The 27,886-nt window shown below is 34.4% G+C and overlaps 1 protein-coding gene across 2 annotated transcripts in view; it reads right to left on the bottom strand.

Annotated features, from left to right (window-relative positions):
- Positions 1-1,582: 1,582 nt before the first annotated feature.
- The window catches only part of LOC127880985 (cAMP-dependent protein kinase type II regulatory subunit-like), a 130,269-nt gene continuing 103,965 nt past the window's right edge, over positions 1,583-27,886 (bottom strand). For both annotated transcript variants that reach the window (XM_052428542.1, XM_052428543.1), the window contains 4 exons: positions 20,848-20,913; positions 10,960-11,020; positions 9,666-9,734; positions 1,583-5,395 (listed from right to left, as the gene is read on the bottom strand). In XM_052428542.1, coding sequence (XP_052284502.1) covers positions 5,265-5,395; positions 9,666-9,734; positions 10,960-11,020; positions 20,848-20,913 — 327 coding nt within the window. In that variant the 3' untranslated portion in view covers positions 1,583-5,264. The remainder of the gene's footprint in view (positions 5,396-9,665; positions 9,735-10,959; positions 11,021-20,847; positions 20,914-27,886) is intronic.

The raw sequence follows: 27,886 nt of genomic DNA, 5'->3' as shown, positions 1-27,886 counted from the left end.
TGACTTCAAAGAGTGTTGACAAGCTTTTTCTTTAATTTGACCCAGTGACCTAGTTTTTGACCTCACATGACAACATTTTAAAATGGCCATGGTAACATTGAGACAAATCTTCTGACCAAGTTTCATGAAGATTGGAAATAAATGTGGCCTCTAGAGTGTTAACAAGGCAAATGTTAAAAACTGATGATGAAAAATCTATGTTAAAGTTTGCGTAATACCCCAAATATTTCCAATGTCCCTTGACATATTGCTTTCATATTTTGCATACTTGTTTACCATCATGACCCTAACCTATAAACAAGAGCCCCTTTTGTACTTAGATAATTGAACATTTTGCTTACGTTGCCATAACTTCTTTATTTATGATCAGATTTTATTAATACTTTGACAAAACAACATTTAAATACCACAATGGATTCCACCCTAACAATACCCCACGCCCCAACCCAGAATCCCTGCCCCCCCCACCTCCCCCCTCATTTTTTTTTTTTTAAAGATCATCTAATAAATGGCCACATCCCACATTGTACCCCCCCTCTTAACTCTTAACCCCCCCCCCCCCCCCACCCCCTCAATTTTTTTTTTCCTTTATTTTTGAAAAATTGTCTGATAAATTATTAAATATGAAAAATTTCTCCATGATGGCTTACGTTAAACTGTCAAGCCCTTGAATAGTCGAGTGCGCTGTCCTCTGACAGCTCTTGTTTGCCATTGCTTCACAAAATTTGTTGACATCATATTAAGTTACATTAGGTTTTGTAAGTTTGTTCGTGTTTAATGATTGTTATGGTGGCAAAGATGGACTCAAAAGCAGATTGTTTTTTGCACTATAACCTTATAATACTGTTACAATTATGCAACAAGAGCACCGCATAATGGGTGCCACACCCGGCTGCGAAAGCTTGTCAGATTTTTTTTTTTTTTTTTTTAGAGATCACAGTGACCTTGACCTTTGACCTAGTGACCCTAAATGGATGTGGCCTGTAGAACTCTTCAAGGTGCATCTACATATGAAGTTTCAAAGTTGTAGGTGGAAGCACTTTGATTTTAGAGGCAATGTTAAGGTTTTTGTTAGTTTAATATTAGAGGTCACAGTGACCTTGACCTTTGACCTAGTGACCAAAAAATGGGTGTGGCATGTAGAACTCATCAAGGTGCAACTACATATGAAGTTTCAAAGTTGTAGGTGGAAGCACTTTGATTTTAGAGCCTATGTTAAAGTTTGATATTAGAAGTCACAGTGACCTTGACCTTTGACCTAGTGACCCAAAAATGGGTGTGGCGTGTAGAACTCATCAAGGTGCATCTACATTTAATGTTTCATAGTTGTAGGTGGAAGCACTTTGATTTTAGAGCCAATGTAAAGCTTTTAGCATGATGCCTACGGCGGACAGCAGACGAGCTGACTAGGACAATAGCTCGGGTTTTCTCCGAAAACAGCCTCACTAAAAAATCAAGAATTTTAACAGAGATTTCACGCAGTAGAGAACTGCACACATTTTCTTGCTCCTGTGAGCCAATGAATATAACTCTAGATTTAAGTTAAGAGTTTCTAGTCTACCAGTAATAAATAAAACTGTAGTTTAGGGTTAAAAGTTTATGTGCTCGAAACTTTACAGTAGAATCAATACAGCAACTGAATGTTTTGAAGAATAAAAGGTTAACAACAGGACAATACATATATTCAATTAATATTGATATTCCATTAAATAATATTAAACATGAAATTACCTTTTAACATTCATTTTGGCAAGTGACCCTAAAACAAAGCTAATATGCAATCAATAAAAATATGCTGTATTTTCCATACATGGACTCTTAAAGAAAAACCATGTTCGTAAAAAGTTTCCAATATTTAAATTTAAATACATGAATATAATTAATGACACAACAAACAAACTCCTTTTAACACAGTGACAGTGTTCCAAACTTCGCTGGCAGTATAAGCACAAGATTGTCACATTTGGAAGTCATTATTTTTACAAATGTCCTGGATTTTCTTAAACGAATGAAATAACACAAATCCATAATTTATTCATTAGTTTTCCAGGTATATAGATGGCGACACAAATTGAATACTGAACCAAAAAAGACACTGGCTTTGTTTAAATGTAGATACTTATTTAGAGTTTGAATAGGCTTGACTGAAATCAGATATATATTGATGTTGTTGTTTTGTTGTTATTTAGTACACATGCAGTGATTAAATGGTCCATTTAGCAAACTGAAACGATTTGGGAAAAAAACATTTGTATTAATATTATGCATTATTAATTAATGGTCAATTTAGCATTTACTTTCACTACATGTTCATTGTAGGTTTAAAATCATTTATTGCTTAACTTAAGTTTCCAATACATTGTTTGAGTAAGAATAATCACTAATCAATAAAACACAATTATTCATTTTGGTTATCATATTAATATGCTTCCAATTTTAGATGTACTTTATTTTTACTGCTTTTTTTTCTTTTTGAGTGGCCATGGACAGTCATTGACATGTTAGAAATGCAAAAATATAACACAGCCACAGTATATTGTATCTATAATATAAAAACACCTGATGTTGGTAAATAAAATATTCCACAACATAGCCATGTAAATAGTTGATGTAATCACATTATGTCTAACTACATGTATTAAAGTACATAACAAATATAATCAATATAACTTTCTCTCATTAACTTAACTGGTTGTTACATTTGTATTAAATGTTATATAGCATCTTGAAACACAAACTGGCTATGATATTAAATTCGGCGAGTCAAACCGTGTCGCTAGACAGCAGATGCAGACTATAAATCACACAATTAGACAGAAATAGAAACATAACAAGAATAATAGTACAATCAAATTAAAAAGTATCATATGAAATCACGTATAGCATTGATACTTTTCAAGTGCACAATCCAAACAATGTAAATAAATGCATTTAAATTGGAATAACTGAATAGTAATACATTTTTACAACATTTGTTCAATTCAATTGTAAAATGTGTTTCTGTTTCCATACTTACTTACTTAAGCCAATTCTTTCTGCACAAATATTTCGGGCTAAAATCATAGACAAAATAGATTTTGTAGAAGATGTTTTTCTCAATATTTAAATCTTCTTTAAAGCACCATGCCCGACGAATATGAAACTTTTTACGCCAAATTTGTGTTAATATTAAACTTTCAGCAAGAGAAAATATAAGTTCAAATGTAAAATGCATTTTTTTCTGGTTGAAATTCAAAGCTCTAATCTTTAAGTAATTGTTAAAAGTTAACTGATTAAGGAAGATTTAATATCGTAAAATTCTATTCAATCTTCTGTGAACAACAAATACAGGGTGACAATGACGTTTAACACAAGTAACGAGACCTTACAAAAAACAACATTCTGCAACAACACAAATATACATCCGATATAAATACTAAAATCTTCTGCTGAAAAATTGGAAACATTTTTAATACCAGTTAATGAAATATTTTGATTGCAAAATTATTGTTGTGACAAAATTCGCTATTTTACTGACAAAGTAACATTTTTTCTCAAATACAAGAGAAAATGCTAGTAATGTATTATATTTTTAGTTCCGAGTACCACTAATTTCAAGAATTGTATACAAATACATACACACATTTGCTCAATTTTGTGACTTACAATATTTATTTGAGTATCTACATAACATGTAGAAAATATTCTTTTAAAGTTAAATTTCAATTCCCTTGATTGCAGCGAAAGTCTAAGGCTTATTTGAAACACGCTCGAGTCCGTTTCCTGGGACTAGAACCAGAACTTGGTGTCGACGAGGCAGATAGAAAAAACGCTTCCACACACACTGGGGATGAAACCCATGACCTCCTGGTTGCTAGGCGGACACCATATCCACTATGTCATGGCAACCTTCATTGATTTGAAGTACACATGTTCTAATACCGGTAGTTCTAAATAACATAGGCTACAAGTAAACAGTTCTAGAATGATTTAATTAATTAAGCTATAATAACATTTTTACATAACTTTAGGAAACAAAGCAATATTTTGTAATCAATGCGAAAGATCTATAAATTTGTGAGGTATTTTTGTTTTGAAACTTTAAGTATTGAAGCGCTTGCGCTTATACTTTACAGTTACAATAATAAGTTTGAAGTAAATTTCTGCATTACAAACTGTTATAACATCACTATGCATTTTATTTCATTTTTCATTAAAGCATTTGCGAGCATTTCATTTCATTAAAAACACAATTAAAACTTTCTAACAGAGCTAATTTTTTGTTTTTATTTTTCTGGTATTTTTATGTAAGAAACATTAGCCAACCATGCAAGTTTTTCAAAAACTGCACATAATTGACCTCACAAGCAAACATGACATTTAAGAGCAAAATACTTGTAGAAAAATAACAAGCAAAAAAATATCAACTGGCAAGGTTATAATTTCACAAGGCAAGAGGGATACACATATTTGTAATGAGGATACATACAGAAGTCCCAAGTATAAAATACAAAATAAAGAAAACAATAAAGTCCTAAAAGTTGGTCCTCAAGATAATTTGTCAAGATGACATTAACATTCAAAAACATTGATACATAGTAATTCTGATATGGTATGATTTTGATATTATATTCATGCAAAGAATACCCACATTTCGTTAAAAAAAGGAGCTTTTATTTCTTATTATTAGTAGTAGTATTGTTTGGTATGAGTAAATGGACAGAAACAAATCTCTTACTACTATTTCTATATAAAATAAAGAAAATGAAAGATACATAAATGTAAATACAAACAATTTTGATCCTTCTTACATAGACTAAAATGTTACAAACACAAAATATGAATACGCAATAATTATATACCTTAAATAAATCCTAACTAAAAGCATTAAATAGCAAATTGTGGATTAAGTGATTTTCTGAATAAAAAAGATGCACAAAACAAAATTGTATTTACCAAACAGGCATTACAAATTCTACTTGATTTAAAACTTGTGACAAATCAAACCAGAAAACAATTTGAAACCTAAAATACACAGGTGCCATTTCCCTAACATTCTTTCAAAACTTTCATCTTTTTTTCCTAACCCAATTGTCTGATAGTAAAACAAAACCACCATCAAACAAAAACAAACATCCTTTTGGCACTGGACCAAATATCTCGATGAAAACAAACCAGTTGATCTAACAATCGGGCAAGTTTTCTGACAATATTGCTTGAAATGGAGAAGAGAAAAAACACACAGCGTAACCATGGCAATTGCAGGTAAGAAACCAGCAGAATGTTCACCGTAGATCACTGATGGCTGCCTTGGAACCAAAGATAGACACGAGCTGTTCTTCGTACTCGTTGATGTTCCGCTTCATGATGTCCATACATGGACCCAGCAGCCTCTCAAACGCCTGAACATCTAATACTGTAACAACGGGGAAACTTACAGTGAAACACACACAAATACAGTGTCCAAACTGGTAGGGTATAAACGAGTAATTTAAAAATCTCACAATGTATGACATAGTTATGGCCCGGAAAAGATCATATATGGCCATTTTTGACCTTTGAATTCAAAGTGTGACCTTGACCTTGGAGATATCGTAGTGTTATGAGTGAACAATATTTAGGAATATTTCAGTAAATTGTTAATACATAGATTATTATTCAAGTATGATGTTTTGAGAGCTTGCATAAGATGCGTTGGTTTTCCTGCCAACAATTGTATTGTATTCAACACTCAAATACAAAAGTCTACATTTGCTATTTGGGTTTTCTGTTAACATAGGCAGACCACTAAATTTTCAAAAATAAAATGTTCTGTTGACTTTGGCAAGTCTCGTTATCATGTGCCTCGAAAGCATTGTTTACTTGTAAAAGGTAGGGATGTTAACATTATAGATTAATGTTTATTTGCCAACAGAAAACATTACTTGACATAAAAGTAACAAATATGTTTTTATATTTAACGAGTAACATTCAGAACAAAAGATATGTTTGTCAGAAACACAATGCCCCCTATTGCGCCGCTTTGAATTTTTTTGTTGACCTTTGATTTTGAAGGATGACCTTGACCTTTCACCACTCAAAATGTGCAGCTCCATGAGATACACATGCATGCCAAATATCAAGTTGCTATGTTCAATATTTCAAAAGTTATTGCAAAACTTTAACCAAGGTTAAAGTTTTAGAGCAGACAGACAGATGTCTGACAGACAGACAGATGTCTGACAGACAGACAGATGTCTGACAGACAGGCCAAAAACAATATACCCCCGATCTTTCGATCTGGGTGCATAAAAATGCATAGAATAAATGGACTATTACAAAAGTATGGCTTTCTGGGAGTGTATGAGTCTTGTGGTTAAGTCCAGTAGCCCGCTGTGTCCTAGCATAATATTCTATGCTTATTGCAAAGGATTTGTTCAAACCAGATACTTCAATCTCTAATTCATTTATTCTGCTTATTATATTAGAGTTTTCTTCTCAATTCTTTTAACTGGCAAGTTACACAACCCTAAACATGAGGTTGTCACAGATTATCTAATTTTAGATTTTATCTACCGGTAATTGTTACAAAATATGTTTGAAAAGCATGTAGGTATGCCACATACACCCTCCAACTTGCAACCAAGTCCATGGTGGGACTTTGTCTTTTGATCCCTTCATTTAAAGTCATAAGGGGTGATCCTTGCATCAGGACTAACCAGCATACTGTTTTATAATATCTGACAGATTTACAGAGTCAATCCAGTTTATCCCCCTCAGCGCTTTTTTCAGCTTTTTGGGAAGATAGCCTTTGAAATTGGGAATTTTATCGGCATTTTCAAGAAAATGGGAAATAAAATGGGATTTAAAACTACATGAATGACTTCAGCATCTTTAATCACAAACACCACAAACATCATCATGATCAACAGTTTTTCACATAATAAGCTCACACAAAGTTTTCAGTCTCCTCAGGCACCATTTTATTAGGAGGCTCTTCATCTTCTTCTTGAGAACTACTGCTATCAACATGTTGAATATCAGTCAGCACTTTGCTTACAGAAATAAACGATGACGATGCAAAAGAGTCACTTGTTATTAGTTAACTATCATTAACAATGGAAGAGTTTCAATGAGAAGACTTGAACTTCTTGACGATGTTTTTTTTTTTTTGATGATGCTTTCTTAAAAAAATCAACAGTTTTTGTTTTGCTGCCAGGTCTTTGCCTAGGAATCTTTTTCACGTAATATTTGCAAATTGCGCGACATCTTTGTTTTCCATTCAGCAGAATCACAAAACGCTTGAATTTTATCGCAAATATAATAAGCGCCTGAACAACAAGGAGAGTATTGTGCACACGAATAATGCCGACGTTATCCAAATCAAGTTATAGTCTAAGACCTGTACGAGACCGGACTACGCTTTGTTAATTAGTGTTTTTTTCCCCATACTTTTTGGGATTGGGAATATAGCCAAATTTCGGCCATAAAATCGGGCCAAAAAAAGCCCTGCCCCTCTACTTCCTTTTGTGAGAGGGGAGGGGGTGGATTATGTCACCGAGTGCTATGTTTCAAAACTATTATATGTTAATTTGTTAACTTCTTGATTAAAGCGACAGCATATTTATACTGAAAACAAGAGCTTTCTCCATCGGAAGACATATGCCCCCGAAAAAGGTTTTTACGAAACCTAAAGGCAGATTTCGAAACCTAAACGCAGACCCTAATTTCAAGGTCAAGGGGTAAAATTTGTGTGCGTATGGAAAGGCCTTGTCCATATACACATGCATACTATATATGAAGGTTACATCTGAAGCGACATAGAAGTTATGAGCATTTTTCAAAACCTAAACACAAAAGTGTGACGGACAGACAGACAGACCGACAGACAGACAGATGGACAGTGCTACTGCTATATGCCACCCTACCGGGAGAATAAAAACGACTGATTGGTGAAGACCCAATGACAATCGCTTTAGTTATTGAGAGGAAACGAGAAAAAACTTAATTTTTAGATGATTCAAGGGCCGTAACTCAGGAGTGTTTGGGTCAATTTGGCCAATTATCGAACGTGACCTAGATGTTATTGCCTTACCCTTTTTCATGAAGCAGTCTTCGAAATTAGCTTTGAAAAGTTACATGCCAGTCGGGCCAGTTACTTAAGAACTTTAACATGCCCAACATATTTTTTACATGCCTGAACCTTTTTAACCAAGAATATAACAACTGGCTGCAGGGTGACATTGGCAATGTTTGACACGAGAACCGCTGCTCCCTTGTCATTGACATAGGACTCTCCTATGTCCAATCCCTTTGCCTTGTCAAGTTTGCAAATGTCAACAAAGTCCCTAAAAGACTTATTTGGCAATATAATGAGCTGTTCTAAATTTGATAGCTTATTTTTCATAGTCAGCTTTCTTCAACTGAATGAGACACCTGGCAGCATTGGACACATCTTGAGTAGAACTGGAATTTTTACAGTACTAGGCTCATGTAGTTTGGTTTTTTCATGCACTTTAATTATACCCACACAAACGAAGTTTATGGGGTATATAGGAATGAGCTTGTCTGTCTCTTGGTCGGTCCGTATTAAGTGTCCGCTCTCTAATTCAAGTTGTTTTTTCAGCCAATCTTCACCAAACTTGGTCAGATGCATCTAGATGATGTCTAGGTCAACTTCGAATATGGGTCATGCTGGGTCAAATACTAGGTCACTGGGTCACTTAGTGCGTTTTAAATATTGAGCATGGTGTCCACTCTCTGATTCAAGTAGTTTTCATCAAACTTGGTCAGAAGTTGTATCTAGATGAATGTAGGTCAAGTTCGAACATGGGCCACACCTTGACCTTTCACCACTCAAAATGTGCGGCTCCATGAGATACACATGCATGCCAAATATCAAGTTGGTATCTTCAATATTGCTAAAGTATTCATAAAATGAGCGATTTTGGCCACATATATCTGACCTCTGACCTTGAAGGATGACCTTGACCTTTCACCACTCAAAATGTGCAGCTCCATGAGATACACATGCATGCCAAATATCAAGTTTCTATCTTGAATATTGAAAAAGTTATTGCAAATGTTATAGTTGGAGCAAACAGACCAACGTACAGACAGGGCAAAAACAATATGTCCCCCACTATAGTGGGTGGAGGAAATAATAAAAATGTTTGCAAATATCAAGAACTACTTAAGATTTTTTTATTAACTGTCAATTGGCTTCAATAATTTACATGTCTGGCGGGCAACAAACCTGCATTTTTGTATGTGCTCGGCAGTAAATTTACTCACCACGGGCGATTGGGCGTGTGCTAATTTCGAGGCTATGACATTTGCTCCAGTTATTGAGCGGAAACAAGAAACAACCCAATTTTATGATGATTTAAGGGCTGTAACTCAAGAGTGTCTGGGTCAATTTAGCCGATTATCGAACTTGACCTAGATGTTATTGCCTTATTGCCTTACACATTTTCATGAAGTTTGGTGAAGCTCTGATGACAATTGCTTTACTTATTGAGCAGAAACTAGTTCTGTAAGACTAACTAACCAACTAACTAACAAACAGTGTGATTTTAATACGCTGGTTCGGGGGCATAATTACCAGATACTCCTAGAGGTAGGAGCTCAGCATGGCAACTTAAGAAATTGAATAGTTGCTTAAATATATCGTATGATGTTTGCTTAGACTGGATCCAGATTCCTACCTGCTAGTCTGGTTTTTCCTACAGCGTAGCATGTGGCTGCCCGAGGCTTATGAGTGACCAACGCCAGCTCTGAAATTATATAAACAAGTGATACTCGTTATACAATGTTATCCCTTCATTTAGTGACTCCAACACTCAAACTTGGCAAGAGCTTTTTTGCAGAACAAATGTATCATGATAAAGATGAAAAATACCAATCACCACCGTAAATTGGCTATAAACAGACTTACTCTGGAACAAGAGATCGCCAAGCAATATTGTCCCCTACCGGTGAAACTACACCATTGTCAGTAAAAAAAATTATTTTTAAATATTTGTTGCCATAGCAACCAGAATTCTTGACGTAGGAACAAAATGAAATGACATGCATAATGTCCATATTGCCATCTATCCATGTCTCAAGTTTCATGAAAAAATATGAAGAACTTTTAAAGTTATCGCAGGATCCAGAAAAGTATGACGGACTGACAGACTGACTGACACACACAGCGCAAACCATAAGTCCCCTCCGGTTTCACGGGTAGGGGACAATAAGCTTAAAACATCTTCGGATAACAGCCAGGCTATAAAATGACATACTGTACATCTATATGAGAATGGCCCTGTGAAAATAGGGCTTAATGCATGTACGTAGTGTAAGATAAGCCTTTGCCGTCTACCGAGGAGGGTAATTAGGGACAACACTTTCCACTTCGAGGGTAATTAGGGACAACACTTTCCACTTCGAGGGTAACTAGGGACAACACTTTCCACTTCGAGGGTAATTAGGGACACTTTCCACATTATCAGTAGTAGTCTTTTCAATATACAGCAAAAATCCAGTTTTAAGTGGAAAATGTCGTCCCCAAATACACATGTAGCCTGTGGAAATAGCACACTTTTCACACATGCATTAAGAACAGTTTTCCCAAAGCCAGGATCATATTTATTGCATCAAAACTACTCCTGGTGCATAAAATAGGTGCAGTTTGTACATATGAATTAAATGGGTTTATCAAAAAATTAAGATTCGGATCAAAACTAGTCAATAAATAATAAAACCTGAAATTTCACCTTAAACAAAAGGGTAAAAGGCTTTTTCTGGCACACAGGCTACCAAGAGGAACTTGACTATTAGCACTGAATTTGTGATGTGTACTTTATATTTTTGCATATACAAGGTAAACTACTGTTTATAGCCTTGTCTTTCATAGAATGACAAAAAATACTTATTATCTTTTTAACATCGATAACATATTGTTTAGAATGGTCTATTTGTGAACAGATCCCTTCCAAGCTTGTGAACACTACATACCTCCAAAGTAATCCCCATTTATGTATTTCTTCACTACTGTTTCCTTTGATGTTGGGTCATTCTGTAAATAAAAGAAAGAATCTGATGTTTCATGTACATATATGGCTTTCAGAACGTCTCATTTTTAGTTCAAACATTGTCTCATTTCTAGAGACAGTTTTATTTAAAATACAATACAATCATTCGTATCTTGCAAAATTATAAGTTTCAGATCTTTAGGAATTAACCACACCTGTATAATTGGTAATGTTTTATGCCTTAATAAAAATAAATTGCACATGCATTTAAAATTCACACAAGTGACACTGAATTTATATAAATGTCCATGTGTTTAAACATTTTTACTTTTTAAGTTTAAAAATATCCACAGCGAAAACATAATTTAAAACAAGAGCTGTCAAAAGACAGCCTGCTCGACTATTCGAGTGCTTGACAGTATAACATATGCCATCATGGAGAGGGGGGGGGGGGGTATAATGTGTGTGTGGTCATTTAATAGATGATCTTTCAAAAATAAGGAAAAAAATAATATTTTTTTTTGGGGGGGGGATTCTGGGGTGGGGCATAGGGGATGGTTTAGGTGGAGTTCAATGTGGTATGTCAGGTAAGTGTTGTTTTGTCAAAGTATGAATCAAATGTGATCATAAATAAAGAAGTTATGGCAATTTAAGCAAAATGTTCAATTATCTAAGTATAGAAGGGGCCATAATTATGACAAAATGCTTGATAGAGTTGTCTGCTCTTGTTTATAGGTTGGGGGTCATGTTGGTAAACAAGTATGCAAAATATGAAAGCAATATGTCAAGGGACAATGAAAATAATCGGGGTAGTACGAAAACTTTAACATTTGCATGCCAACGCTAACGCAGACGCTGGGGTGAGTAGGATAGCTCCACTATATATATTTCATATATAATAGTCGAGCTAAAAATGTTTCTGATTGGTGTCTTTGATTTAAAACCAAAAAGAGGGCTGCAAGACATAGGTGACTCACCTTGTGCACCTTAGTAAGAAAACAGACCTAAGCAGGTTTTGTGATACACTATAACTCCAATATAACGCGCTCCGTTATAACACTGAATCCAATATAACGCAGCGGGTGCTTGGATCCCATTTTTTCTCCAACCTTCCATTTGATTTCTGATTCAAATCCGTATCATGCAACTTCATGTATTTTCAGACAATTCAAAGATGGCGGCAATCACATGTTGATTGCTTTATTCAACCGTCCGTTGAACTGATCATAATCGCCTCGAGGTTAAACAACACCGACAGCTAATTGGTGTTAATCTAGTGTGTAATGTCAATAAAGGTGTGAAAAACTCGTGTGTCAGTGTTTATTACATGTATTCCTCATCCGAGCGGTTCAGTGCGATTATTTCCATAAGTTAAGTGCAAGCGAGATAGTTATACAATTAAAGTAATTCAAAACGATTGAAACAGTCTTACTTTGATATGGTTGCAGTTTGACTATATTAAATGAGCGGCTGTGAAATATACTGCCCACTGTATAAAACAATTTTTTCTTTCATTTCATTATCATTCTAGTATTATGCCATTTTATCTTTCAGTTCGTGTATAAGAAATTTAATAATGCTGACAATTTATTTACATGCGAACGCAGTGTACCGGTAATTGTTAACAGAGTTTCACTTTCATTTTCGCGCGGTATCAGATAGTCCCCGGGAAACACGTTTTTTGCATGCGTATGACGCAATAAAACAATTTTTTGTACATGAATCGTATTGCATTCAATCTAAATTTAAAGTCGCTCGTCCAATGAAAGCTCTGCCCCATAATGCACTGTACTCTTAACATTTCTGAATATGGCATATATATGCGTACGGTTGTGTTTACGAATTTCTTAAACATACATGGTCATTAATGTTCATGACTATTATTTTTTAAGTGATGTTGCAATTTTATTGGATTATCGGATAAATGTGCACATCAGAAAAGCGGTGTGTATACTGTTATCGATACGATTCGGTTTATATGCATGTATATTTGCATCAACACAGCATGGCAATATACATGACCTATATTATAGGCTATTCTATACCTGTTTTTTTATAGCACCTTGCAGTAATTGAGCTCAAAACTTATAACGCGGATCTGTTATAACGCTGTTTCGCGGTATGGACCCCATTGACTGCGCTATATTGGAGTTACAGTGTATATGTTTAACAAGACTATTGCCAAGCAATACCGGCTCCACCATTGTCAGAGTTTCCACCATTGTCAGAATTTTTTATTTATTTTTTTATATTTGTTTTAATAGCAACCAGAATTTTTGACATAGGAACAAAATGAAATGATGTGCATAATGTCCATATTGCCATCTATCCATGTTTCAAGCTTCATGAAAAAATATTAAGAACTTTTAAAATTATAGCAGGATCCAGAAAACTACCATTTTCAGCAGTATTTCAAGTCTATTTAATGCCATAGCAACCAGAATTTATGACGTAGGAACAAAATGAAATGATGTGCATAATGTCCATATTGCCATCTATCCACGTTTCAAGTTTCATGAAAAAATATTAAGAACTTTTAAAATTATCGCAGGATCCAGAAAAGTGTGACAGACAGACTCACAGACGCTCAGAGCGAAAACCATTAGTCCCCTCCGGTGAAACTGATAGGGGACAATAAATGTGTCTTCTGACCTTCCTATTAACCTGGAACCATTTTTAAATGTAGCAGAAATATAATTAGAATACATTTTTATACTGATTGGGCAAAACATGCCACTACTTAACTGTTCACAAGGTTTCACTATGGCCATAAAAGGAGAACAGCAACATCCACATATAGACCTTAAGCCATGTTTTCAACAGATGGGAACAATTTCTAAACTCTGGCGAGATATTATTAGAACAAAAGTACTACGTAAGTTTCATAACTATTAGAAACAAAAGTGACTTCTAGAGTTTCACAATGTTTGACTACAGCCATATAAGAAATACTGCACGACCCCCTGGTGGAACAATTTTCAAACATCCAAGACATCAGAACAAAAAATGTTCTGACCACATTTCATAAAAATTAGACACAAAATGGGGACTTCTAGAGAGTTAACAAGGTTTCACTATCACAATATAAGGAAAACTGCTGTGCTACCTAGTGGCCAAGGAACCAGAACCATTTTAAAACTCAGCCAAGATAGCATTTGAACAAAATGTTCTGATGAAGTTTCATGATAATTGGACTTATATGTGACTTTTGGACATTTTTCTTTAATTATACCTGGTGACCAAGTTTTTGACCTCACATTGACCCACTTTAGAACTCAGCCAATATATCATTAAGACAAATATTCTGACTAGATTTCATGAAGATTGGACAAATGTGTTAACAAGATAAATGTTGACGCCGCACTACGCATATAACACGATGAATGACGCACAAAAGGTGATCACAAAAGCTCACAATGTTCACATTGAGCTCTGATGAGCTAAATAGTCAGATGATTAGAAAAATCAGCAACCACAATTCTCCAGTTGGGGACATTTTCCTAAATTAACTATAGGAATCAATTCATTTTGACCACAAAGCATAATTTCTGGATATATATTGCCAAACATGACCTTAGGAAATATTTTCATCAAATGAAATATATGGGTAACCAGGAAACTGCCATTCTCCAAGAGTCATTATAGAAGAAATGCTGGAAAAAGCTAACAAGAACACCGCATAACAGGTGCCAATGCTTGGCTGCGGGTGCAGTTTTGAATAAATGAAAGCTTGTCAGAAGAATATTAGAGGTCACAGTGTCCTGGACCTTTGACCTAGTGACCCAACAATGGGTGTGGCGTGTAGAACTCATGAGGGTGCAGCTACATATAAAGTCTCAATGTTGTAGGTGGAAGCACTTAGATTTTAGAGCCTATGTTAAGGTTTTAGCACAGCGGATGGCAGACAACGAGCTGAGTATGACAATACCTCGGGTTTTCTCCGAAAAAAGCCGAGCTAAATATGGGACACAGTTCTGTTTCGAACAATCATCAAAAATTAAATTAAGACAAAAATCATTATCATAAAAAAATATTTATTTGAAAAGTTAATGAATAAAATATCTATAATACTTTGACCAAAAGTGGTCATTATTATGAAAAAAAATTTATGACAACAAGTTTACATAAAAATAGATCACTAAGATACTGCAATTAAACAAGAGTATGCAATAATAATGACAAAAATTATAAAATGAAAAATTCCTTAACCTGACAGCACTGATTATGTGTTTGACCTACAAAGCTACTACTCTACTTTCACTTACCAACATTTCAATCATTAATACTGATTTGAGCAGAAGAAAATAATGGAATTATGAAGCCTTGTTTTAGGGAAACAGGGTTTAATGCATGTGTGTAAATTGTTGGATCTGATAAGTCTGTGCAGACTACAATTCCCGCATTTATTGTATTTTTCGTTTAAACATTTACCACTTAGATACAGTTTGTCAACCAGTTCCGGATAATCAGCAGTTCCGATTAATTTGTATTTTATTTTCCATAATGCCCCAATAAAAACAAAATGATAAGTGTCTAAGGTATACATTAGGTAAAGGAATAAATTAACAAAGTTTTAGCAAGAAAGCTTTTGTAATATGCTTACATGCAGCAAAAATGCATGCAGCAAAAAGTTAACATGCATTAAGGTCACTTTTCCCAAATGAGGATCAATTAAATTATACACACAAGATAAACAAGAGCTGTGTTTGAGAAACACAATGCCCCCTACTGCGCCGCTTTGAAGCCATATATTTGACCTTTGACCTTGAAGGACGACATTGACCTTTCACCACTCAAAATGTGCAGCTTCATTAGATACACATGCACGCAAAATATCAGGTTGCTTTCTTTAATATTGCAAAAGTTATGACCAAGGTTAAAGTTTGTGACACATACAATGACAGACAGACAAGGACAGACAGACAGGCCAAAAACAATATACCCCTCATTCGATCTGCGGGCATAACAAAACACTTTATATTGATGATCTATTCCATTAAAAAGCTACTTCAGCTGCACAAGCTAGAGAAAAACCATTGTACAGATGAAAAGATTTGATTAATATTTTAAATAATGTTAAGAAGATTTAAGTGTTAAGTGTTAAATGTTAAGTCGCAACAGCCACTTGTTTGTTTTGATTTTCTTTTCGTAGTCAAAACTTGGTTTTGTTATTGACGTACAAGCATTTTTATTATAATAGATAATACAGATTCCCAATTATAATTTGTTTTTTAGCTGACATCATACTAAAATGTATTCCAACTCATACAGATAGGTCACAGGACTGTTTTATTTCAACAAACATATACACCCACACTAATTATTGCAATAAGCGCAGTGCAGCACACACAAAGAAGTGAACACAGCAAACTTTTAGTTATGGGGTTATTAAACAATATCCTAACAGAGTTGTTGCTTCAAACAATTATAAGCCTTCATCATCTTATTGCATGTTTGGCAGTTGTGTTTAGTATTGCATAAATCCAACAAAATAAGATTCGATGCCGGTTTAATCTTCTTGACCCAGTTTTTTTCCACTATTTTGGAAATATGACCAATAGCTGTGAAATGGGAATTTAAGCTTCAATTTACTTTAAATTGGAAAAATAGTATTATATTGTTTAAATAAGTATCATTTGAATAATAATTGATAAAACTGACATTAACCAGTTTATCTTTAACAAAAACAAATCAGTGAAGTGGTAATTTTAAGTTCAACATTGTTCATATTTTAATTTTCGATACTTCGTGTTTTCAAACATCTGAAAGTAAAATCATCATAAAAATGCTTTTCTATAGCAATTGTTGTCACCACTTGTGGAATAGAGCCAGGTGCTATACACTCGATATTGGATATGTAAGCTTTGATTTATTTTTAAAAAATGGGAATAAATTAAACCATTAACTTTTTGTTGTTGGAAAAATTACTCAATAACTCATATAAAATCAAATAAAAATAGCATTATTTCATTGTGTTTGGTCATTATTTCATTGTGTTTGGTCATTATTTTATTGTGTTTGATCATTATTACATTGTGTTTGGTCATTATTTCATTGTGTTTGGTCATTATTTCATTGTGTTTGGTCATTATTTCATTGTGTTTGGTCATTATTTCATTGTGTTTGGCAATTATTTCATTGTGTTTGGCCATTATTTCATTGTGTTTGGTCATTATTTCATTGTGTTTGGTCATTATTTCATTGTGTTTGGTCATTATTTCACTGTGTTTGGTCATTATTTCATTGTGTTTGGTCATTATTTCATTGTGTTTGGTCATTATTTCATTGTGTTTGGTCATTATTTCATTGTGTTTGGTCATTATTGCATTGTGTTTGGTCATTATTTCCTTGTGTTTAGTCATTATTTCCTTGTGTTTGGTCATTATTTCCTCATGTTTGGTCATTATTTCCTTGTGTTTGGTCATTATTTCACTGTGTTTGGTCATTATTTCATTGTGTTTGGTAATTATTTCATGTGTTTAGTCATTATTTCCTTGTGTTTGGTCATTATTTCCTCATGTTTGGTCATTATTTCCCTGTGTTTGGTCATTATTTCACTGAGTTTGGTCATTATTTCATTGTGTTTGGTAATTATTTCATGTGTTTGGTCATTATTTTATTGTGTTTGGTCATGTTTTAATGTGAAACATATGTAAAGTATTGTCCCAGATAAGCCTTTGCAGTATGCACATGCTAATCAGGAACAACACTATTCAATTTTAAGCAAAACTCATTAAAAGGAAGACGCGTCTTAGCGAAACTTCAGTCAAGGCCAAAAATGTTGTCCCTAATTGGCCTGTGCAGTATGCAGTAATCTGGGTGAGACCTTAAACACACGCTTTAAGCCCTGTTTTCCCAGAGCCAGGATCATATATTTATAGCAGTACAGTTTTTGTTCTATTATTGTTGCATCCCTAAATAATCAACGAATGGGTTGCATTAGTTGACAGTATGTTTGGCTAATTAACAAGGTAGCTAACATGTCATATGAAAATGTCACTGCAAAAGAAATGGATGTTAAAAAGAAAGCAAGAATTCCATTCTCTGTTTTCAAATTTGTTTACTTCTTGCATCTGTAATTACTATACTGTATGTTGCTCCTTGTGTCGTTTACGCAATGTTTAAGTACGATTGTTTACAGATTGCCACCTTAAACTACAATTTCAGTTTGTAAGCTATCCATAAACAAGAGGGCCTGAAAGGCCCAAAGTCGCTCACCTGAGAAAACAAGATATTATTGGGACAAGTCTTCTGACCAAGTTTCATGAAGTGTGGCCTCTAGAGTGCTAACAAGGTTTTACTATAGCCATATCAGGAAAATGCCCTGCCCCCTGGCAGCCATGTTTTTCAACCAACAGGCATCATTTTCAAACTCGTCCAAGATATTATTGGGATGAATCTTCTGACCAAGTTTTATGAGGATTGGACAATAAATGTGGCCTCTAGAGTGTTAACAAGATTTTGCTATAGCCATATAAGGAAAAATGCCCCGCCTCTTGGCAGCCATGTTTGTCAAGCAAACGTCACCATTTTTGAACTCATCCAAGATATCATTGAAACCAATCTTCTGACCAAATTTCATGAAGATTGGACAATAAATGTGGCCTCTAGAGAGTGAACAAGGCAAATGTTGACGTCGCACGACGGACAACGGTCGACGGACAAAAGGCGATCACAAAAGCTCACCATGAGCACGTTGTGCTCAGGTAAGCTAAAAATGTCAATAAATTACATTTGATCATGTGAATTTCGAATTAGACATCAAACTCATAACAGATATCAGTTTGGTTATTTTATCACATAAAACTAAATTCCATGTTGTTTACATAATTATCTTCATTTCATTTTGTGCATAATTTTATTATTATCAGCACTTTCCAATTAGTATTCATTAAAAATAATTTTTCTTTTGCTAATTTGTTCTGTATTTTAAAAATGTGCTAAAACATATGTTTTTTAACCCATACTAATATGCATTTTGTGATAAAATATACTTTATATAAATTATACAAACAGGTTTTAAATAAACTACTATTTTTTGGTGGTCAAAATAAATAAATGCTACAGGTAAGTTTGCATATATAGCATTGCTGAAATAACACACTTTATTCAAAGATTGATGTTTTATTCCATATTCACACATTCCATGTACGATTTGTTTTTTACATATTTATAATTTGCATGCGTAAATTGTAGGAGACATCACAAAAAATCAAGTCAGTATTGTCTTTCTTAAGCAAGTTAATACAGAGCAATTTATCTGTATAGACTACATTTTTCAAAAGAATAGGTGAAACATTTTTTTCATACGATGAATGTTAGAATTGAATATCTTGCCACTTTATGGTCTAATGCAAAGCAGTGTTACCAAGCTTATATAAATAAAGGTACATGTTCACAGAATGGCACAATTAAACTTAAAAAAACACTGGAAACTAATCCAACAAGGAAGAATCATGTCGTTGATATGTAATAAAATAATAATTCCATTTATGGATAATCCCAAATAGATATTGAAAACATCATAAAGCAATTGTAACGCTTTTCATCAGTAATTGATATATGACTTCTACTCACATTATTTTAAGAATAGTTGTTAAGTTCTAATGCCTGAATAGCCTAGTGGATGTGATTTACATTTTTCTCAAGCCCCAATTAATTTTTTTGCTACACCTTTTTCTGATACTAGCAACATAACAGTTATATGACATTATTCAAAATCTTAAAGTTTATTTATATATTAAAGTGAGACATTTTTTAAAACTGTGAACATGTTCCACTACCAGATACATTTATTGTGCAAAAAAATAGAAAATTCACTCAAAATCACTATGTTAGGATGTAAAAGCACAACCACCTTAAACGATTAAAGTATGTGTACCTCCTGAAATTGAATAAAACTTGCAATTAAAACAAACTGGCAATGTGTGTAATTAATCTACATGTATAACACTCATGTCTCCTTTGAAGACATTATGGTTGCATGAAAACTATCGGAGCCAACGCATTCATTGCAAAATACAACATAACACACAATAAATACATACACCAAGTACATTAATGCTCCAAGCTCAACACTTGATTGAAAGAAACGATGTAAAACATGGATCAAATTCATGCAAAGGTACAATATAATACCATACAACCATTGAGAGTCAAACAATGAAAATTAGAGCTTGGCAAAGTATGGAGGAATACCCTACTTTTGCAGATAGTACTATGTAACAAGCAATAATCATCTTATACAAATGCTTACTAAGTTTAAACCTTAGGCTTATTGAAACGCGCCCGAGTCTGTTACCTGCATAGACCCAGTACTTGGCATCCCACAGTGGGGATAGAACCATCAACCCCCTCTCGCTATGGGTACACCATAGCAACTAACCCATGCAAATTTAAATTGAAACAAGCAAATTTGTTGAATTGATATCCCTTGCCATAATTATTTTTTGACAGACGGATGCCGGAAAGTTTAAATTGAAACAAGCAAATTTGTTGAATTGATATCCCTTGCCATAATAATTTTTTGACAGACGGATGGACAGACAACGCCAATGCTATATTCCTGTCTTTGGCAGAGGATAATAGAGGCATAATTCGAGCAATTTTTAACACATGATAATTAAAATTGTGCATGTACGACTGCATGTCATAAGGAATAATTCAAGCAAGTCCAAATGCTGTACTTTGAAAACTACAGGAATACTACATAGGACAAGTTTGTGTCTACCAATGGCTGGACTAGGTTGGTGGTTTGTTTACTAATTGATACACTCCCATGGTGAATCCAGTATAGATCCTACTACTTCATAGTATGGAATGTTACAATTATGATCAAGTTTCTCAGCAAAGATTAAAATATCCACCCTACCATATTTTTGACTGTAGTGCTCACTTCCCCGTCTTCTACAAAGTACATACAATCGGCACTGTCGCCCTGCAATTAAAACAAGAGAAAATTTCCAAATAGTAAATATCTCATTGTTTTTAAAATAGGTATTATAATGTATAATTGACAAGTCTATCCATGGCATGCACATTATTGTTAAAAGTTGTCTGAAAAAAATCTTTACATGAAATCACAAAATCATGTAATGGCAAATACTACGCAGTACTGGGTCAGAGGCGTATCCATAATTGTTTTTCGAGGGGGGGCTCAACTGGGGAGGGTGCGGGAGGGGTGTCCCCTTCCGTTGTTTATTTTTTTTTTAAATGGTACCTTCAAATGATGCAATTTCATGCTATCTAATCAGCATTTTGCATGATAAAAGTGCATGTAAAACAAGAACTTTGTTTAGACATCAAGTGTGACAGACACACAGACAGACAGACACACAGGGGTAAATCAAATGTCTTTTAAACCAGTATTTTGTTTAAATAACATTACTACGCTTAAAATAATTATAGACACAACTAAAATAAGAAAAAAACAACAGTTTAATTGCATTAAAAATCTTACTTCAACAGAAATAGTCCAAATTTATGCCTTTTCCATGCATTTTTTCTGCACTCTTCATTAAACTTGCACATAAATTGCAGACCACTGCGCTAGTGTAATAACATAATTTCAAGTATTTGATTTATTTTAAAGAAAATTCGTTCACTTTTCACGATTCCCAGAAATTGTTGCATGGAACAATCTGTGCGCGCACATCGCGAAAATATGAGACATGCCGATATTCACATGTTCAGTGGATATACCCTGTCTCGATTTGATGATAATTTTATCAAATCTTTTAATAGTAATATATATGCCGAAATTGTATTGGAACAAATTGCGAACGTTGTTTTTTTCAGTTCTTGAGCACTTTTTCATGTCAATGTTGCTCAAAAGAAGATCGACCGTTAAAACAGAAACTTGTTAAATGTTAAATATAAGTTATAAAAAAAGTAAAATTAATCTTTCGGTTTATCTAAATTTGTTCAGTGAATCGAATTTTCGAAGTTTTGTTGACCTCATGTCTATTGCAATCGAGTACTCTCGCTTTTCGGATTTTACCTCTCGACTCAAGGTAAACAACGCGCAAAGTGTATGTCATTTGCGGATGTGTATGGAACTATCGGCTTTGTGTGGTTAAACACGCTCTAAATAAACAATTTTGACATGGATTTAACAGGAATGAAATAAATCTTTTTAGGTACATCGTTTATTGCGGCAATGTTTGAATTCATTCAGAAATTATTTTAGTTGTTTCCTTAACCACTCGACTGAAGGTAATTGGAGGATATTGTTTTTCACAAGTCCCATGGGGCAGCCATTTGTAAACATTTACCTATAGCTAAATGTATCGATGAGTTTCATAAGTTGAATGTATCTCCTTCAGCCAATCAAATAGCGCAGTTTATCACTTACAGTCAATGAAGCATGCAGTTTAGCTGGCGAAGGCTAGATCGTCTGTACACATGCCTGGGGCTAATCACACAAATTGACAGCTGTTAATTGCCTAATTAGGGGCACATGACAGGAAATACACAAGTGGATTGGAACTGTAAGGGGCTCATTTTAAAAAAATCATATCTAGCCAGCCAGCTGGGGGGCTTTAGCCCCCTAGCCCCCCACCTAAATACGCCTCTGCTGGGTTCTGACCTATGTCTTTTATTGGAACAAAAAAAATGCTGATACTTGATACATAGCTTACAGTCTGCACAAAAAATATGGTCCAAGCACGATGCTGTAAACATTCTGGTCTGACTATGATACTTTACTATGGCCATAGTCTGACTGGGCCCTAAAATTACACATTTTAATTTCCAAATCCTGGTTATAGCAAAGCTTCAAACCTCAGTCTACTTAACGGTTACGCAATGTGGGACTGACTGCCCTGTATCCAGGACACCAATACTCAACATTTCAGAAATATGTGTGAGTTTGAAAAAAAAAAATCTTAACACCTTATATTTCAATCCTTTCTTTAAATCTGATATACCAAAATATTTAAATATCAAAATGTTTTAACATTAATAATTCTTGACAAGTTTAAAGCAGTTTAATTCATTATTTAAGTTCATATATGCATTAATTGTTAAGGCCAAAATCAGGACATGATGTTAAAATTGTAGTGACCTTTTATTGTTCTGCATTATCAAACAAAGTAACTTAATTTCCTTACCGACTTGAGACACAAAGAGTTACAGTTTAAACAGCAATTCTTGAAAATAACGAAAAAAATGCATTGCAAATTTTCACAAACACATTTTTCAGATGTTAAGATGCAGGTACACCGAGCACTTGACGACATAAAGAGAATTTTTGAACAATTTTAAAATTGACGTCCAAACTACACACTGGTATTCCCACTGAATATGCATAAAACACGTAAGGTATTGGGTGCTGTTCTTACTTAATTACAGCCGTCATTAGCCATCAACAATAAAAGTAGAGTATATCCATATCTGGTGTAAGTCTGACAACCGGCTGCAACATATTGTCTTTTTATATTTCTATTTATTTTTTTAGAAAACTTAACTACATTTTTATACAAATTGAAATTTTAAAATTGGGGAAAAATGCATATTTGGCATTGAGAACAAGTCTGAGTATTGGACCTTTGAGAGCAGTAGAAAAAGGATGGATATCCATCTATTACTGTGCTGGTATCAAAGGAGGCTTAGTTGGCATCAGTGTGTTTGGATTGAAGGCGAAGATTAATGACTTCAGTATTCCCAGTTGAGTTAGGTGTCCTTGTTTATGAATGATATTAAACATTAAATGGTGCTTTAAAGACTTTTTTATGAGGTGACCATTGCAAATTGCTTGAAAAATGTACAACTGCAGAAGATGTTTCAGTAAATAAGTATAATGCCAGAAGTTGAAAGATTATGGCATTGGGTAAGATATAAACAAGAGGGCCTGAAAGGCCCAAAGTCGCTCACCTGAGATAAAAAGAAATGACCTATTTTTTACAGCCCAAGATATCAATGGAACAAATGTTCTTAACAAGTTTCATGAAGAATGAACAACAAATGGCCCCCTGGCGGCCATTTTTTTTCAACAGACCTGAACCATTTTTGAACTCTTCCAAGATATCATTGGGACAAATCTTTTGACAAAGTTTCATGAAGATCCGACAATAAATGTGGCCTCTACAGTGTTAACAAGGCAAATATTCATGACACACAACAGAAGACAGACAATTGACAAAAGGTGATCACAAAAGTTCACCATGAGCAAAAAATATTATGCTCATAAAGATTATCAACATGTTTGAAGATGATATTATTAAAACTAATCGAGTAAACTAAATTAAGATATGATAACAACATTTGCACTCAGCAAGTGTCATTCAGATTGAACTTAAAATGTGACTAAAAGTATTCACAATGTTTCACTATTAGCGACTGTAGACATACAAAAAAACTACCACCCCCCTGAGAGCCTTATTTATAAACAAACATGAACTATTTTCAGACTCACCTTGCAATTATATTTACAATTAAAAAATCAATAAATCCGTTTAAAAAAAAATTCTTTGATAATGTGGGTTATTGTATTAAACAATAAAACCCAGTTTATTTTAGCAGAAATGTGGACCCTTCAAGGGAGAGTATCTTGAGCATACTAGTATGTTGATGAATAAAGAGTTCTCTCAAATTCCTGAGTAAGAGTTACTGCCCATTCTAAGTTCTGAGATCACTTCCTCTCTTGAATTGGATTCCAAGGCTTAAACCTAAAGAAAAAATTGAAATTAAAAAATCTACATTAATCTGCAGAGATATTTCTAGTTATATAACAAAAGCAACACAAAATTACTGGAAGAGGTAAACCAGCAGGAAGGAATAGGAAAGCTCAGACAAAACTGCCAGAAAATCAGAAAACTAGAGTATTCACAATTAAGCTTTTTTACTATATAAATTATAAATATAAGGAAAAAGACCCCCCCCCCCCCCCAATGGGGGCCATGCTTTTTTACCGATCTGAACCATTTTCGAACTCAACCGTCATATCCAGAAAACACATTTTCTGACCTAATTTCATGTAGATTGGACCAAGAATGTGACTTCTAGAGTGTTCACATGTTTTCACTATATACATATAGAGAAAACTGACCCGCCCCCTGGCGGCCATGTTTTTTCACCGATCTGGACCATTTTCGATCTCGTCCGAGATATCAATGAAACCAATGTTATGACCAAGTTTCATGATGATTGGGTAAAAATTGTGACTTCTAGAGTTTTCACAAGGTTTCTCTGTAGCCATATAAAAAATACTGCCCCGCCCCCTGGTGGCCATGTTTTTCAACGGACCCAAATCATTTTTGAACTCAACCAACATATCATTTAGACAAACATTTTGACAAAGTTACATGACGATTGGGCATCAAATGTGACTTCTACAGTGTTCACAAGGATTTTCTTTTTTTTTTACCTAGTGACCTAGTTTTTGACCCAGCATGACCCACTTTCGAACTCAGTCGAGGTATCAATGGGACAAATGTTCTGACCAAGTTTCATGAAGATCGGACAATAAATGCAGCCTCTGGAGTGTTCACAAGGCAAATGTTGACAGCACACAACGCACGACGGACGACGGACAAAAGGTGATCACAAAAGCTCAGTGCTCAGGTGAGCTAAAGTGTATATTTTATTTACTTATTTTTTTTTCAGTCAAATATTTGTTTTATCATAAGTTCTATATTTCCCAAGGGAGTGGCAGTACTACCATAGGCTTGCACATATAGTTATTAATAGCTCGGGAAAAAAAATAGAAATAAAGATATATTGAATTTGGACTTAACAAATTCATTCGGGCTATAAAAGTCTCCAAATTCATAGTCTAAAGGATAATAGAAACCAAAAAAAAAACGCAGTCAGAGCTTTTTTTATTCTATGTTTTCCTGTTGTTTATAGAGAAATATCGCTAAATTTGACTGTTTTACTGTAGAGTTGTTTTGTATGCAATGACATAATTATTTAAGCTTAATTTAAAAGTTTAAATATAAATACAGCCATTTATAAGCATAATATAAAAAGAAAATATGATGAATTTGTTGGAATATGCGCGTCAAGTGAAAATATTTTTATTCTATGATCACAAGTTAATTCAAATCGATATTCCACCTAATCCAACAAATATCCTCCATGTAAATGACCCAGTGTTTTGTGTAATCTATTGTATGTAATACACAAAACATTCAGCAACAGTTTCATAATCAACCCTGGATACAGTCTTCATTACTGCAGTAGAGAACTTGTCAAGATTAATTATTTTATTTATGACACACCAGCTGAATTGAAGGATAAATCGAGATGACTTTAGACAGTATATCAAATTGCAGGATCGTCTTCTTGCAGGTTCCAGCAAAAACCTTACACGCTAAGACAATCTAGCAACAGATGTCGTAAAAATCGAGGAGAGCTCATGAGGAAATAAGAATGTAAAAGTATTGTATACGATACAGAATTGTTCAGCAGTTACAACAGCTTCCCAAAGCATCTTTAAAACCTAAAATGTCATTTATAAGATGAAAACATGAAAAAACACAAAGTGTTTGAGAAACGCTATGCCCAACAGCATGCCAAATATGAAGTTGCTATGTAGTTTATATTAAATGAGCTATTTTGACCCATATATTTGACCTTTGACCTTGAATGATGACCTTGACCTTGAAGGATGACCTTGACCTTTTACCACTCAAAATGTGCAGCTCTATGAGATACACATGCATTCCAAATATGATGTTGCTATGTTCAATATTGCAAAAGTTATGGCAAATGTTTTACATGCTATGTACAATAGTTAACAAGAGGGCCTGAAAGGCCCAAAGTCGCTCACCTGAGATAACAAGATATTATTGGGACAAATCTTCTGACAAAATTTCATGAAGATCGGAAAATAAATGTGGCCTCTAGAGTGTTAACAAGGTTTTACTATAGCCATTTAAGGAAAAATGGCCCGCCCCCTGGCAGCCATGTTTTTAAACCAACAGGCATCATTTTTGAACTCGTCCAAGATATATTGGGGATTAATCTTCTGACCAAGTTACATGAAAATCAGACAGTAAATGTGGCCTCTAGAGTGTTAACAAGATTTTACTATAGCCATATAAGGAAAAATGCCCCGCCCATTGGAAGCCATGTTTTCAAGCAAACATAATTATTTTCAAACTCATCCAAGATATCATTTAGACTAATCTTTTGACCAAATTTCATGAAGATTGGACAATAAATGTGACCTCTAGAGTGTTAACAAGGATTTACTATAGCCATATAAGGAAATAATGCTCCGCCCCCTGGTGGCCATGTTTTTCAACCAACCGGCATCATTTTCGAACTTGTCAAAGATATTATTGGGATGAATCTTCTTACCAAGTTTCATGAAGATTGGACTATAAATGTGGCCTCAAGAGTGTTAACAAGATTTTACTATAGCCATATATAGCATTATAAGGAAAAATGCCCCGCCCCTTGGCAGCCTTGTTTTCTAAGCAAAGGTTACCATTTTTAAACTCATCCAAGATATCATTAGGACAAATCTTCTGAGCAAGTTTCATGAAGATCGGAAAATAAATGTGGCCTCTAGAGTGTTAACAAGGTTTTACTATAGCCATATTAGGAAAAATGCCCCGCCCCCTGGCGGCCTTGTTTTTCAACCAACCGGCATCATTTTTTGAACTCGTCCAAGATATTATTGGGATGAATCTTCTGACCAAGTTTCATGAAGATCAGACAATAAATGTGGCCTCTAGAGTGTTAACAAGATTTTACTATAGCCATATAAGGAAAAATGCCCCGCCCCTTGGCAGCCATGTTTTTCAAGCAAACGTAACCATTTTCGAACTCATCCAAGATATCATTGAGACCAATCATCTGACTAAATTTCATGAAGATTGGACAATAAATGAGCCCTCTAGAGAGTTAACAAGGCAAATGTTGACGCCGCACAATGGACGACAGACAAAAGGCGATCACAA

This window comes from Dreissena polymorpha, chromosome 5, assembly GCF_020536995.1.
Source record: "Dreissena polymorpha isolate Duluth1 chromosome 5, UMN_Dpol_1.0, whole genome shotgun sequence".
NCBI classification, from domain to species: Eukaryota; Metazoa; Mollusca; class Bivalvia; order Myida; family Dreissenidae; genus Dreissena; species Dreissena polymorpha.
Note: the sequence above shows the minus strand (reverse complement) of the source record. Positions and strands in the feature narration are given on the sequence as shown.